This window comes from Eleginops maclovinus, chromosome 5 (assembly GCF_036324505.1).
Source record: "Eleginops maclovinus isolate JMC-PN-2008 ecotype Puerto Natales chromosome 5, JC_Emac_rtc_rv5, whole genome shotgun sequence".
Classification (NCBI taxonomy): Eukaryota; Metazoa; Chordata; class Actinopteri; order Perciformes; family Eleginopidae; genus Eleginops; species Eleginops maclovinus.
In genome coordinates, this window is record NC_086353.1 from 26,535,554 (window position 1) to 26,551,513 (window position 15,960).

Consider the following 15,960-nt stretch of genomic DNA (forward strand, 5'->3'; position numbering starts at 1 on the left):
CCCGAGGGCCAAATGCGGCCCGCAGGCCATTTTGAATCGGCCCTCAGCAAAATTCTAAAAGTATAATGCAATATGGCCAACAAATAAAACTTTTGCTTGTCTTATATTTTACTTCTCAAATATATTAATGATCCCAAATTTCAAATAAATTCAGTCATTAAGAATTTAAAACATTTTCTAACAAATCTTAGTTGATAAAAAAAAACAATAACTTATTTCTATAACAAGCTTGAAATGTAACCTTCATATTTACTCTTATTATCAGCAATCTGAGGCTTCTGTTTTAAGGAATGAGCTGCCAACAAAATAAATGAACACCTAAAGACAGACAGGATATAGGCAGTTTTTTCCTTAAAGCATTTTCAAGTATCGCGCATTATTCACCAACATTTGATTTGTTTTGCTAACTTATAACTTAGCCTTTGAGTCAATAGTCACCTCTATAAGGGGCCCAGCTCTCCGTATATTTTTCTGTATGTGGCCCTCGGTGAAAAAAGTTTGGACACCCCTGCTCTAGGAGCCATAGATGTGTGGCGCTTCCTCTTCCCATCAGCTATCAGTACTCTTTATTTTCCCTGTACATCAACCGTACTCGCATTGATTACTTTTTTATTGACAAACGCCTTCTCCCAATAGTTAGAAATTGCTCATGTGATGCTGTAATAATATCGGATCACTGTCCTTTACGCATGGCGCTATGCTTTCAAACTCAACCACTGCCTTCTCTTTCTTGGAGATTTTACACTTACTTACTATCTGATGAAACCTTCATTAAATCCATATCTTTGGAAATTGAAATTTTCCTAAAAATCAATATTGATAAAGATAAATATTGAAATATTTTGAGTAATTGTATTTTGTTTTTTTCTCGTCTGTCCTGTTTACTTGTCACCTTTCACCTATGTATGTTATTATTGTTATTGTGTTATTTTATTTTCATTGTATTTTGTATTACAGGGCACTTATGGGGAGGAGACCTAAATCTTAGCTTATCACCCTGTGTACAGGTTTCAATTAATCAAACTCTGTACTCATTTTGTTTTTTGTACCATGTTTAGGTAATTGAGCCATATCTGGATGGTCTCCTGGACAGCCTGGACAGGAGATTTCAAAACATGGGGATAATTGGAGCTTTCCATGTGCTGGGACCCAAGGCACTTAAAGAAGATGATGCTGTCGTCACTGAAGACCTCAAGAAACTGTCCAAAAAATTCCTGCAGCAGCAGCCTGAAACCACTCTGCTGCAGGAATGGTCATCCTACAAGCAGCATTTACTCACAGGAGCTTTTAAGGTAAAATGTTAGGTCTAAATGAATGGGAGAGTTCAGCAGAAAGATGATGGAGGAACCTATTTAATGACATGCCGGCCCACTGTGTTTAATGTGTTTCAGGATATGGACCAAGTAACAACAATGGAAAAACTGTCATCCCAGAATGACGAGTGGGCACAGCTGTATCCCTCCCTGAGCCAGCTGGCAGCCATTGTCCTGACGGTTCCCATCTCAAGTGTGAACTGCGAGAGGGATTTTCCAACGATGAATAGGGTAAGACATTTAATAATATATCATCAGACACAAACTAGAAACACTTTTAAAATGATTATGGTGTAGGAAATTGAGAGAAACAATCTCATTATTGTTTCTATTTGTAGGTGAAGACTGACTTGAGAAACAGGCAGTAGGGATATCACCTTGCAGCATGTATGCTCCTGAGCATCAGCGGGCCCCCTCTTGGAGAATTTCCATACAACAGAGCCTTAGAGCTCTTCTATAAAAAAAACCCAGAAAAATCAATTGTTCTGAGCCTGGGTGCAAACTTTGCCACTGATACAGCAAGAAGTTATTATTTGTTTTTATTTGTTTAATTGTATTGTTTTATTTATTTTTTATTTGTACATTCAGCCATTTTCAACAACTGGCCATTCAATAAATAGGTTGTAAAAGTAAAATCTGCAGTCAAGTGTCATTTGTTTACGCCGCCATGGCTCGCCGGAGAGCCTGCCCCCGCTGCTGAAAGAAATCCTAGAGGAAACACTGCTATTAATTGAATGTGGATTTCAAAATATTATCCAAATGCCTTGCTAGACGCCTGGAAAAACATTTACCAACAATAATATCGCAGGACCAGACTGGGTTTATCAAAGGAAGGCACGTTTTTTTTAATATACGTGTTTCAAATCGTACACTCCCTCCTCACCTCAACCTAAGATAATTTTATCTCTTGATGCCGAAAAGGCCTTCGACCGGGTAGAATGGGACTATTTATGCTATACCCTAGCTAAATTTGGATTAGGTGAACACTATATATCATGGACAAAATGATGGTATTCATCTCCGATGGCACAAGTGCAAACCAACAAAGATACATCTCATTATTTCCCACTCCACTGTGCTACAAGGCAAGGCTGCCCCCTATAGCCCCTCCTTTTTGCAGTAGCTATTGAGCCCCCTTGCAGTTAAACTCCGTTTTTAGGCATATTTTAAAGGAGTGTTTAGATCTGGAGAGGAACATAAACTCTCGTTGTATGCCGATGATCTTGTGCTCTTAATTTCTGATCCCCTGGGATCGCTACCATATATTTCTCTGGCTATAAATTAAGTCCTCAGAAGAGTCAGTTGCTTCCTATGAATACCACAGCTAAAACTCTTAAGTTTTCAAAACTTCAGTCTGGTGCCCTGTTCCGTTACCCGTTCTGTGTACTGTGTACTGTGCACTGTGCACTGTCCGCCCTCAGAGAGTGGGCGAAATTCGACGGCTAAGTATCGTTCCAAACTTCACCCTGCCTGCCGCACTTACCGGAAATTACGTTGGATGTGTACAACGAAACCCCCAGAAACCGCGAAAAATACAATAATTCAAATCTTTTGTCAAAATGGATGCCATTGTTGTACTGCTTTTGTTCGTGAACCTTAATCTGTTTTTGATACGTTGTCGTCGCCGCCGTCGTCAACGTGTCTTTCTAATGGCCAACAACGCACTGGTGTGTATACCTATGTGATGCGAAGCTTGTTGCATACCATGAACTACGAATATACAGCCGGGGCTTTTATTTGTCTGAATTACATAAGCCATTTTATCAATTTTCTCCTTTCTGTTTTCGCGGGCACGTACGTACGTACGTAACTTCCGCTACGTAGGTTGTACGTAGACAATATGGCGGCCGTTGAGTGCGGTTGAGTGTCCAGTAACTCCACACTTCAAAAAATGGACGATTTGAGGGCGTTATCCGGGTATTTTACAGTGCACTTCACTGCCGCGATTAGAAATGGAACACCCTACGTACCCAAACACAGGGCGGAAAGGGCGGAAAGTACGGGTATTGGAACAGGGCATGGGACAAACATCTGAGTATATAACTTACTTAAGGGTCAATATTCCACAATTACATAACAAACTCTTTGACATGAATATTATGCTGTCCTCGTGCTGCGTTCTCTAGCTTGCAGAACTAGACAGCTAGCTAACAATTTGTCGTCTATTAAATAAAGTTGATGAACTCAAGCGAAGCAAGAAGTGTTGGTTTTTCTTCCGTTTACTTTGTTCACCAAGCAAGTATTTATACAGGACATTCGTTTTTGTAAAACTGAAACAAACTGAAACAAAGGATACATACATTTCACGAAGATAATATCACAGTACATAGCAGGTAGCATGATACCACGAGAGCTAGCATGGCTAAGTGACAAATTATCCTAGAGATGTAGAGACACAAATTCAACATAAACTCTTAATTATCTACATGGCATTGAATGTGGTAACAAAGAATAGGCACTTACAGACTAATAATGTCCAAAGCTCGCGCGTTAAAGGTAAGTCTTTGAAGAGGAATCCGGCAGAAACTGTATCCGTATGTTCTCCTAACTCAAGTCAACTCAACAATGAAAAAGAAACTAAACCTGCGTGACTTTGTAAATAGTACTGTCCACTAGGTGGCAGTATTTCTCCACATATAAAACCCAAAGCTACCAAAAGCTTATGGAGGGCAGAACACTCCCCGCTTGGCATAATATTATGCCACTACAAATGTACTTAAACACAAATCACACTTAGTTCTGTTGGCACACAACAAACATTTCTCAAACTATTCTGAGAGAAGAACAACTATTTCTGAGATAGGTCTCAAAAGCAATTTAACAGTCCCTTCTTTTACTATTTTGACCTCCACCTTCCGGATCCTCTTGTCCCTACTTGGCAGAGTGTTGACAACCACTCCCACAGGCCAGTCATTTCTGTGGGCTTGGCTGTCCTTGAGCAGGACGACGTCGCCGGCCTTGACGCTTGGCCTTTCCTCGGTCCACTTTCTGCGGCCCTGCAGCGTGGATAGGTAGTGCCTTCTCCATCTCTTCCAAAAGGTGTCTGCAAGGCACTGCACGTGTTTCCATTGTTTACCATGCAGGTCAGCCATCTGAAAGCTCCCAGAGGGAGCGGAGACAGTGCTCATCTTCTGGGTAAGCAGCGTCGCTGGGGTGAGGACTGTCGGCATGTCGGGGTCAGAGGACACAGGCACCAGGGGTCTGGCATTCATGATGGCCATTACCTCGGCCATGAGAGTGCTCAGTACCTCGTGTGTGAGGCGGGTGTGTCCGGTCTGAAGCAGCATGGCATCCAGAATGCGCCTGGCGACGCCGATAAGCCTCTCCCATGCACCCCCCATATGTGATGAGAGTGGTGGGTTGAATACCCATGAGCACCCCTTGCTTTGGAGGTAAGTTGTTATGGTTGTGTCTTTGAACCTGCTCCAGCCTCTGCGATCTGCGCTGGCTGGATTTCCCTTGAAAGATGCAGCGACGTGGATGAGTCTGGCTGTAGCATTGCAGAGGTTTCTCCAGCTTGAGAATCTTTCGAACCGCTGTGAGCCCAGCTGAGTGTCGGAGGCCCTGGTAGCTAGAGCAGTGACCTCAGGTCGGATCTCAGTGTCTGCGTCGGGCTCCAGCAGCGTGAAGATGTGGGACTCCCACGTTTCCTCTGTGTTGTTGCGAGTCAGGAAGCTGGGACCGGAGTGCCAGATGCTTTGCTGTAGCTGTGCTGCAGGCATATATCTTGTGGCGTGGTCCGCAGGATTCTGGTCCGTGGGGACATATGACCACTGGTCAGGGTGAGTGGATCGTCTGATGCGGATCACCCTCTTTATGTGTAGGTCTTCCAGGGCTGTGAGCGATTCTCTCCACGTGTTCCACTCTGTCTCTTTGCCGGGGTCGAGTGGAGTGTCCCACCCCTGCTCTGATGAAAGTTCCTGCACTAAAGCTTTCCCCTGCATGACTATGGGGGCAACGAACCCCAGGGGGTCGTATAGGCTGTTAACAGTGGACAGGATACCTCTCCGTGTGTATGGCTTCTTCTCTCGTGTTCTCCTGAGTGAGCCAAGACGCTTGAATGCTTGTTCCCGGTTGCTTGGGAGAGGTTGCCGTGGCGACCGGAATGGCAGCGGTGCTACCCAGCTGTGGGCGTCGTCCTGGTTGACCTCTCTGTCCATGATGGTCAGGAACACTTTGTCATCCATTGACAGAGCCGGTTTGTTGTCGTCTCTGGAGCTCTCGAACACTGAGAGGCTGAGGCTGTCTGTGCTCGCTGCCCAGCCTGCCTCTTCATCACAGGGGAGTGAGCAAGGGTTGTGTCGCTGCGGTGTGTTGCTGTAGATTTCCTTCACCTGGATGTTATTTGGACAGGGATGGAGGAAAGATGTTCTGCCATTTTGTAGCACGTTGGCTTTGTACACGTTGACTTCAGCTGGTTTGTGGACCGTCCCCAGGCAGACGTCACCCACGATGACCCAGCCCAGGTCGAGCCGTTGTGCATACGGAGCGTTGTGTGGCCCGTTGACTTGCTCACGCACCTTATGCACTCTGAGGATGTCTCTTCCCAGGAGCAGGAGGATGGGTGCGTTTGGGTCTACATCTAGAATCCTTTGCGCCACTCGCTGCAGGTGGGGGTGGTGTTTTGCAATATCTGGAGATGGAATTTCAGATCTGTCATCCGGCACCATGTCACATTCGATGAGCGTGGGGAGGGGGAGTTGTAGTTTCACATCCATCGACTCAAGCGTGAAGTTGTTGACTCGTCTGCCGGAGGTCTCTGTTGTCCCCGCGCAGGTCTTCAGTGTGTATGGGGCTGGACTGGCTTTGAGACCGAAGAGATTGAAGAACTCTGTCTTTGCGAGTGACTTGTTACTCTGTTCGTCCAGCACTGCATACATCTTCACAGCTTTCTCTTTTCTCCCAGCAGGATAGGCTTTAACCAGGCAGATCTTGGCACATGAGCGTGGGCTGTCAGCGTTGCCGCAAATCTCTGTGCACTTGGAAGTGACTGTGGGCGTGTCCTCATCCGGCTCCCCGCTTTCCTCCTTCTCCGTGACGGCACTGTCGTTGAAGACAGGAGGGCCTGGGTGTAGAGCCGCGATGTGTCGCTCACTGTTGCACTCGGCACATTTGATTGGCACTCTGCAGTCTTTTGCCATGTGCTGAGTTGACCCACAGCATTTGAAGCAGATGCGGTTTTCTTTGAGGTAAGCCTTACGTTCTTCAATAGCCTTAGATCTGAATGTCCTACATCTTTTGAGTGGGTGTGGTTTCCTGTGTATAGGGCACTCGCGGTCTGGGTCGCCTATTCTCTTCTCCACAGAGCTGGTTTCGCCGTAGCTGGGTTTGGGTGTGACCTCTGTCTTGTGCACACTTACTGGGGTTTTGTAGCTGTGTTTCACTGACCTCTCTCCTTTCGGTGGCATGTTGCTGTTGGAGGTGGAGAAGGCGAAGCTTGGGTCATTACGCACTTTAGCCTGTCGTCTGACAAACTGTGAGAAGATGGAGAATGGAGGGAAGGCCACACCGTTTTCCTCTTTGTATCTGGATCCGATCGATATCCATCTCTCTTGTAGGCTGTAGGATAGCTTCTCTACGATTGGGTTCACCCCGCGGGCTGTATCCAAAAAGGCGAGGCCTGGTATGTATCCTTCTTCCTTGGCACACTCCAGTTCCAGGAGGATATCACCGAGTTCTCTGAGTTTGGTGTTGTCTTTATTTGTCAGCTTTGGGAAATCTTCAATCTTTTTAAGCAGTGCGTGCTCTACAGCCTCTGGTGCCCCATAGCATTCCTCCACACGTTGCCACACCATGCGGAGGCCTGCAGTGGGATCGAAGACGTGCACTGAGCGTATTCTCTGCGCCTGTTCTGCTGAGTCTGCGCCAAGCCACTTCACCAGCAGATCCAGTTCTTCCCTGGGTGTCAGATTTAGGTCCTGAGTGGTGCTGAGGAAGGAGGCTTTCCATGACCAGAAATGTTCAGGGCGGTCATCGAGCTGTAGCAGGCCTGAGCTCACCATTTCTGGTCGCATGAGGTACTTAGCAAGGTCTTGTGCTGGCTGCGGCTCGGAGGAGGGCCCCCTGTGCAGGCTGGGGTATGGCTGAGGTATGGGGAGGAATCCCTTGTGTGGAGGTGGTTGTGGCGGCATCATTGGAGACTTATATGGGGAAGGTTGTTCTTGTTTTATCTTGCTGATGAGTGGCGTGGGGCTATGATGGGCAGCTGGCTCAGCTGCATGTGCGACTGGTCTGTAGGAGTGCAGTGGAGCATGTGTTGGCGGTGCTGGTTGTCTGCCAAACATATCTGAGTGCTGCTGAACGTAGTTACCTGCACGTTCTGAGGCGTTTAAAGGTTTTCCCGGGACGTATGGCTCATGTTTCTCCCCGCTTTCAACCTCCTCTTCCTCATAGCCTGCAGCTTCTGCCTCAGCGGCGGCGGCCATCTTTTGAATGGTGAGAACGTGGAGACTGGCTTCAACCTCAGCTTTCTGCCTAATCATGGCTGCTTCTTTCTCTGCAAAGGTTAGCTGGGCCAGTGCAGCTTTTGACTTTGCGCGTGCTTTGATAGCTGCTGACGATGCGGAGGATACGTTGGACCTCTTAGACGCCTGTGACCAGCAGTCGGGTGTTCGGAATGGTTCTTGATTTTGGGTTGCCTCATGGCCGTTTTCTAGTAGCTCCAGAGCGGCAGCACCTTGTGCTTGTCCGGTGGCGTCACCTTCTGCTGCGCCCGCATGAAGCATCGTGGTCTTCTAAGGCTACCTTCTGTGCTTGAACTCGCAGCGCTGTAGTCTTTTTACTATGCTGTCCTCGTGCTGCGTTCTCTAGCTTGCAGAACTAGACAGCTAGCTAACAATTTGTCGTCTATTAAATAAAGTTGATGAACTCAAGCGAGGCAAGAAGTGTTGGTTTTTCTTCCGTTTACTTTGTTCACCAAGCAAGTATTTATACAGGACATTCTTTTTTGTAAAACTGAAACAAACAGAAACAAAGGATACATAAATCTCACGAAGATAATATCACAGTACATAGCAGGTAGCATGATACCACGAGAGCTAGCATGGCTAAGTGACAAATTATCCTAGAGATGTAGAGACACAAATTCAACATAAACTCTTAATTATCTACATGGCATTGAATGTGGTAACAAAGAATAGGCACTTACAGACTAATAATGTCCAAAGCTCACGCGTTAAAGGTAAGTCTTTGAAGAGGAATCCGGCAGAAACTGTATCCGTATGTTCTCCTAACTCAAGTCAACTCAACAATGAAAAAGAAACTAAACCTGCGCGACTTTGTAAATAGTACTGTCCACTAGGTGGCAGTATTTCCCCAAATATAAAACCCAAAGCTACCAAAAGCTTATGGAGGGCAGAACAAATATTACTAAGCTCTTAGAATCAGTTAAGAAAGATTTACAGAGGTGGAGTACGCTACCCCTCTCCCTAGCGGGTCGGATCAATGTCATTAAGATGAACATTTTACCAAAATGTCTTTATTTGTTTGAATGTGTGCCAGTATTGATAAGAACAAAATTATTTTTAACTCTTGACAAATATATCTCGAAATTTATTTGGAATAATAAACCTGCAAGAATTCGTAACGCTTTTTTGCAAAGGCCAAAACAATCAGGGGCAGGCTTTTAGCTAGGATATTTTTACAGGGTGTCCAATTTTTTTTTCAATGGCCTAGCAACGCACAAGCGCCGCAGGCGCGAGTATTGTAGGGGGGCCCGGGGGCATCCCCCCCGAAAAAATGTGAAATTCATAACTCTCTGAAACACTATTTCCTGAATTTTGAGGTGCAAATTTTGTGGAATACAGCCACGTTTTTGTCTTTGTTACAACATTATTTGTGTGCTGAGGCTGGGAGGAGGTATGTGTGTGTGTGTCGGGGGGTGGGGAAGACCAGATAATTTTGGGTAATATTATTACACTGATTGATAAACAATATAATAGTTTTCATAAGTTAAAACAAAGAACAGTGAGTGTAACTGAAACTAAAAGGTACAACTTAATTGTCACATACATCTTGTATTTCTACTTATTAAATTTTGTTAATCTATATGCAAGACACTTAGCATACAGTTGTATTAGCTGTGTGTTTGTGATGGTTTTCTGACCTTTCACACCTTTGAAGATTCACACAAGACAAAGATTCTTACATGACTACTCTGCTGGAAGAAGCTGGATTTCGATGTCTGTGTTCTTCCTCTTTTCCTCATCTTTCACAGTAACTTGAAGAAAGAATTTTCATTTAGCCTTAATATCAAATCAATCAAATATTATAAAGGATAATATCAACTGTAAATATGTCAATAGTGGGAATTAAGTACACTGTTCTCCACAAACAACATCCATTTATCGATCTTTTAAAAGTAAAGGCTCCCTATTATTTAAAGGAACCGTACACATTTTGATCTCCTCATGCGCCCCCCTCCCCACTACAGTTCTCGCTGGTCGCATTGTCCTGACTTTTTTGTTGTTGTTTTTCCCCCGGTTCATCGACAGTTATTGCCACCAAAGCCAGAAAAATTCCGAAATACTCCTATAGTTATCAGGCTTTCTGTCACGTTTGTAAAGATTGGTAAAAGTTTCAAGCTTACCTGCACTTTCTTCCCGCGAAAAAGGTTAAAGAGATATCAGATATTCCACCAATACAGCGCCCGTCCACGCGTGTCACGGAAAATCGACCAATGCAATGCGAGTCTCGCGAGATGTGAGCTTAGCCAGAGGACGCCCAGACGCCCACCTACCTAAAAGCCTGATCAGGGATGGCTTTACCTAACTTTGAGTATTACTACTGGGCTGCTAATATTCGTAGCATGTTATTTTGGAAGGTTCCGTTTGAAAGCCAGCAACCATCCTGGTTGTCCGCTGAGGCCTCATTTTGTAAACTATCTTCACTACCTGCTCTCTTGACATGCCCTACAACTCTGGACCTCTCTGCATATAAAAATAACCCGACACTTGGACATTCCCTTAAGATCTGGGTACATTTAACAAATTTGGACTTTTATCAATGCCCCTCTCAGCACCGATTGATCAAAATATCTCTTTTCCCCGTTCACTGCAGGACCTTGCTTTTACAATTTGGAAGACAAAAGGTATTACATATTTTGGAGATTTATATATTGATGATACTTTTGCCTCATTTACCCAGCTGAACTGAAATATAATCTAAGTTTTTTTAGGGATCTGCAAGTTACAAACTTTGCTCGAACTAATCTAGTTCAGTTCCCTTATCCACCAGATAAAACCATATTAGACAATATTTTGGATGTTAACCCACTCAGAAGGGGTGTGGTCGCTCAATTGTATAAGATAGTTTCTCAACTTGACAGCCCATCCTTATCTATATTTAAAGGCCTATGGGAAGAGGACCTACAATTACATTTGGATGAGGATACTTGGGATTCAATTCTAAATAAGGTCCACTCCTCATTTATTTGCTCACGGCATGGACTCCTACAGTTTGAAATTCTCCATCGTCTTCTCTATACTAAAGCGAAATTAGCCAAGTTTTATTCTAACGTGAGCACCATGTGTGCTAGGTGCAAGAGTCAAGTGGGGACTCTTATACACACTTTCTGGACTTGTCCCCGGCTTTGTAAGTATTGGGAGGATGTATTTCAAACAATCTCAAAAGTGTTTGAGATTCTTATCCATCATTCTCCGCTGACATGGAGTGGTTGCTAAAGAAGCTCACCTTCCAAATTTAAATTAAATGCTATTGCTTTTGCATCTTTAATAGTTTGACGACTAATTCTTCTAAAATGGAAGGACAAATCACCACCCACCCATACTCACTGAATTAGAGATGTATTGCAGTTTTTGCAACTACAGAAATTTGGTCCACTGAGGGGATCTACTGATAGATTTTATAAATGTTGTCTTTTTGTTTGATTTTATTTTTTGTCACTACCATCGGAACGTATTTGATTATTTTTCCAAATGTTCCATATATTTGTCTTTTTTACTTTGTTTTTCTTTCATGCTGGGATGGGGGGTATATTTGATCTGCTCTCATAGCAGCTTGGTCTAAATGTGTTATGTTGCATCTGCTGTATCATTTGTCTTTATGATGAAAACTTTCAAAAAAAAAACTGTTACGTTTGTTGTTGGTATCTACATGGAGATTCTCGCCAGCAGGTCTATATATCTCTATGCCGTCATTTCCCAAATGTGCATGTTGCTAAATCAGCATGGAGCGTCGTCCCCAGATTTTGGTGTTTCTACGCTGGCAGGCCATTAATATAGGATAGTCAGGGTGTGTCTGTGCCCGTTGCCATGGTCCTGCCTTTTTTGCTGGCACCTGGAAGATCGTAAACATCCATCTGGATACATTGTGGTTTTACGATCAACTTCCTCTTTGTGAATGACTGCAAACATGCCGGTTTATTTGAATTGTCAGCAAAAATGAATTGGATCATCCCTTCATGAGGATGTGTAGACCAGAGCCTGGCCTCTTCTGTTTTCTATCTTCTATAACGGTGTTATTTTCAGTCAAGGGTGAAACGTTCAGACAGTAGGTGTTCTTGTAAGGTTGTTTTATAAGAAAATTGATAAGGCACATTCACATGCAGCTCAGTGTGAGTTCAATCAGAGAGACTACCTTTTACATTTATTCATTCCCAATTCTCTCTCTCCTCCAGCTGCTTAATCAGCTGATTATGGGTGTCAAGGGTGTCTGGACCCGGGGTGGTCCAGACTCTGGTTTCAGGTATTTCCTGATTGTAAAGTTGCTGGTGGAGTTTCAAGATGCAGACGACTGATTCTAAGGTGGACACAAGTTTCATTTAACATTGAAATTCCTCCTCTTTACATGCTGCATATACACATCATCACTTAGCAAAGCACCCAGCATCCTTTGTCCTGGGCTCCTTGAGTATTCCCTCCTGCAGCTGATATTTCTAAACTTTTAAAGCTAAGGGTAATTTTGTTTGTTCAGTTTTATATCAGAACCATCAGCACAAGGTTTCCCCTCTGCTGTTCTCCCTGCACACCAACAGCTGCTGAGTTTCAGAAGATATCAATGGCATTGGACTCATCTATGGTGGGGATGTTGAAGGACTTTAGGAAATATCATTTATTAACCTACACACACACACACACACACACACACACACACACACACACACACACACACACACACACACACACACACACACACACACACACGCGGTTTCTGATATCAGTTTACTGGGGAAATGTTCCCTAACACTAAACATACACGTAGAAACAAGCATCAACATAGAAATAAATACAAGAGATATAAAGTATTACTTATGTAGCCCTCCCAACCACTTAGCTCAGGACAGTACTACGAGCATGGGAGGAGCTGTGGTGGGATCTACTATAAGCTCTCCTATCTAGGGTTCTCACTTTGGTCCCTAAAAGCCCTCAGGTAGCACGGCGATAGACCGTAGCTATACTGCAGCATAATAAATCTCCCATGCAACTCCAAATATCAGCTCTAGAGCCCCCACTCTGATTACCATCAGAGAAATATTCCATTAACAGAAATACCCGAACTGTACCTGAAATGATTGTCAATCTGTATACACTTTACTTTAACAACATGTCAACTTAATAACAACAACACATATTCCACGACTTGGTTCAAAACAAAAGAAATAAAAGTACCCGGGATTTTAGTCAGTTATGGTACCCTTGTTGGCGCGCTAGATAGAGCTCATATTCCTTCCACACGGCCAATCCATAGACGTATCTCCCCGATGAAACAATCCTGCGTAGTCCTCCTGTTGGCCCGATGTCCTTCTGTCAACCGGCAGCAGGCAGGCACACAGTCTCTTAAGATTACGTCTATACTGTTCAACTACTAAAACAATAAACCCGGACTCCGGACAACACAGCTAAACACGAGGCTAACTTAGCCGTTGCTACAGTTAGCATACAGTCTCGCAGTCTTGCATAGTCTTGTGAATTTGTAATGTTGGAAATAATCAATATATTGGAGCGGAACATTAAAAGATAATTCACTGTTTCTGGACGGATCATATTTGTCCACTTCCGGCAGTATTACCGGATGTTGTTTTTAGCCTCAGATAGCATAGCTAATATTGTATTGTATATATGAGTAGAGGGAGAAGGACCAGTGGAGTTACATACTAAACACACCGCCTCTACCTCTCACTCATTGATGCTGCAATGATACTATTTGCATGTTTAATAACTGATAAATCTCAGAAGGATTGCATAATAGAATATCGTAGGTGAGAGCTTCAGGACTTCGCTAACAAGATGGCGACGGTGACGACATAAGAGGACCCGCCCCCGACGACGTCAGCCTATAGTAGTTTTGATTTTTTTGGTGGATTTAAGAAACACAAGAAACACCAGAGTGGATTCTCCCTGATTGATCATCTGTTGGCCAGATTCAAGCGACTTCACTTTGAAGGATGTGGAGCGACTGAAATCTAGACAAAGAGACAGTCCTGATGGATCCCGTCAACATGTATGTCTTACCGTCAGTTTTATTTCAACAGCAGGACTCATGTAGTGGATAATGTAGGGTCAACATTAATTACATTGTCATTGCTCTGTCCTTGAGGCATTCATTGAAACTCTGGTAATTAGAGCTGTGTGGGTTCATTTTGTGTTTACATGCTTGTCCATCCGGGCGTGCTGATATATAGTCTGTTTATGATTAATGTTGTGTCTTTAGAGCAGCTCACAGCGTTTTTTCTCTCTGTGTTGATTTGGAAGCCTTGCCCGTAGTAAGCCCTCGGGCTGTATCTAGAAAACCTTGTTAAAGCCTCTACAGAGACACAGGAAATACTTACCACTCGGCCATATATTAATAGGCAGACTGTTCTGCCCTCACTAAAGAGTTCCCCTTCTTCAATTAGACAGACAGATGACTCCCATCACACACCGGTCAGATTTGGTAGATTTATTCAAACTGACAGCATGTAAAAGGTGTAAAACTAAAATGAAGAAAGAAAGAAAATACACAATCAGCATAAAATATGTAATAACTAAGATATCAGATACACATCCCCAAAGATAAGGCCTACAACAAGCCTAGAAAGTTACTACAGTGACTAGCTGGATATATGAAATCGCATGTCAAACATTAATTGCTCTTACTTCGCTGAAATTACAAAAATATGCAGAAATAAACACATCAAGTAATTACACTAACAATATCCTGCAAAGATACTCACAGACGATGCTCCTATAAAGTGAATTCAAAAGAGGATGGAATAAGATGTAGCTGCTGCTCACACTACCATGCCAAAACTGGTCTGATAAACAAAGCATTCCAGGTGACTTCCTGTAAGTGTCACATGACTATCATGAATTTCAATATGACTGCCCAAATGTTAAACCCAACCCCAAAGCAAAGACACCACCTAGTGGCAGGAGTAGGAAATGCACATTAATTACTTGTAAAATAAACCCAGTCCAGCACACTCCCCGCCTGGTATCTAAAAAGATGCCACCTTTAACAAGGGGAGCTAAGAACGGTAACTCTAATCAGTCTCTGGGGAGAGGAGTAGGACGACCTCTGAGACAGGTCGCAGAAAGGTCTTGCTTGACCCATCCCTCGCAGTCTTGATCTCCACCTTTCTTACCCTCCCGTCGGTGCCGGGGAAGGTCTTGACGATGACGCCCATGGGCCAGTCGTTTCTCTGCAACTGGTCGTTTTTCAGGAGGATGACGTCACCTTCTTTCAGATTGCGTTTCTCTTTTTCCCACTTCCTGCGTTTCTGCAGGGTGGGGAGGTACTCTGTCCTCCATCGATGCCAAAAGGTGTTGGCGAGGCTTTGGACCTGCCTCCACTGCTTGCCGTAGAGGTCCTTCTCGTCAAACTCACCCTTGGGAGGAGGAAGGGCACTGACCTTCTGTGTGAGAAGTGTCGCTGGTGTCAGGATGAATGGGGAGTCAGGGTCTGTGGACACAGGAACCAGTGGACGGGCGTTCAGGATCGCTGAGACCTCTGCCATGAATGTTGTCAGGACCTCATGCGTGAGCTTTGCTGGGCCGGCCTTCAACAGCATCGAGTCCAGGATACGCCTTGCCAGTCCAATTAGCCGCTCCCAACTGCCCCCCATGTGGGAAGAGTGTGGTGGGTTGAAGATCCACTTACACCCATTGTCACTGAGATATCCTTGCACCTCCTTGTCACTAGTCACAGAGTCCATCTGCAACTCCTTACAGGCCCCAACGAAGTTGGTGCCACAATCGCTTCTGATCTGTTTCGCTGGCCCCCTGACTGAGAAGAACCGCCGTAGAGCGTTGATGAAGCTTGAAGAGTCCATTGACTCCAGTACTTCTATATGTATGGCCCTGGTGCTCATACATGTAAAAAGCACAGCCCATCTTTTGCTGCTAGCAAGTCCTCCTCTGGTCCGCCGTGCCGTGACCATCCATGGTCCGAAGACGTCCACACCCACGAATGAGAAGGGAGGATCTGCGCTGAGGCGGTCCGCAGGTAAGTCAGCCATCTTTTGAGTCTCCATCTTCCTGCGTAGTCTTCTGCATGTGACGCAGTGATGAAGGATGCTGCTGATACGCCGTTTCCCACTTATAATCCACAGGCCTGCCGCTCTCACAGCACCCTCGGTGAGGTGCCGCCCTTGGTGCTGGACCTGCTCATGATAATGTCGGATGAGCAAGGTTGTGACGTGGCTCTGCCC

General features: G+C 44.6%; 1 protein-coding gene across 1 annotated transcript; it reads right to left on the reverse strand.

Annotated features, from left to right (window-relative positions):
* Nucleotides 1-14,126: 14,126 nt before the first annotated feature.
* LOC134864965 (uncharacterized) lies at nt 14,127-15,812 on the reverse strand. Its single transcript, XM_063884326.1, has 2 exons — nt 14,485-15,812; nt 14,127-14,244 (listed from the first exon to the last, which is right to left on the reverse strand). The coding sequence occupies exon 1, from the start codon at nt 15,781-15,783 to the stop codon at nt 14,794-14,796; it is 990 nt and encodes a 329-aa protein (XP_063740396.1). The 5' UTR covers nt 15,784-15,812; the 3' UTR covers nt 14,127-14,244; nt 14,485-14,793.
* Between the last annotated feature and the right edge of the window lie 148 nt (nt 15,813-15,960).

Coding starts and splice junctions, on each gene's coding strand:
- LOC134864965 (XM_063884326.1), bottom strand. CDS start 15,783: ATGGAGACTCAAAAGATGGCTGACTTACCTGCGGACCGCCTCAGCGCA.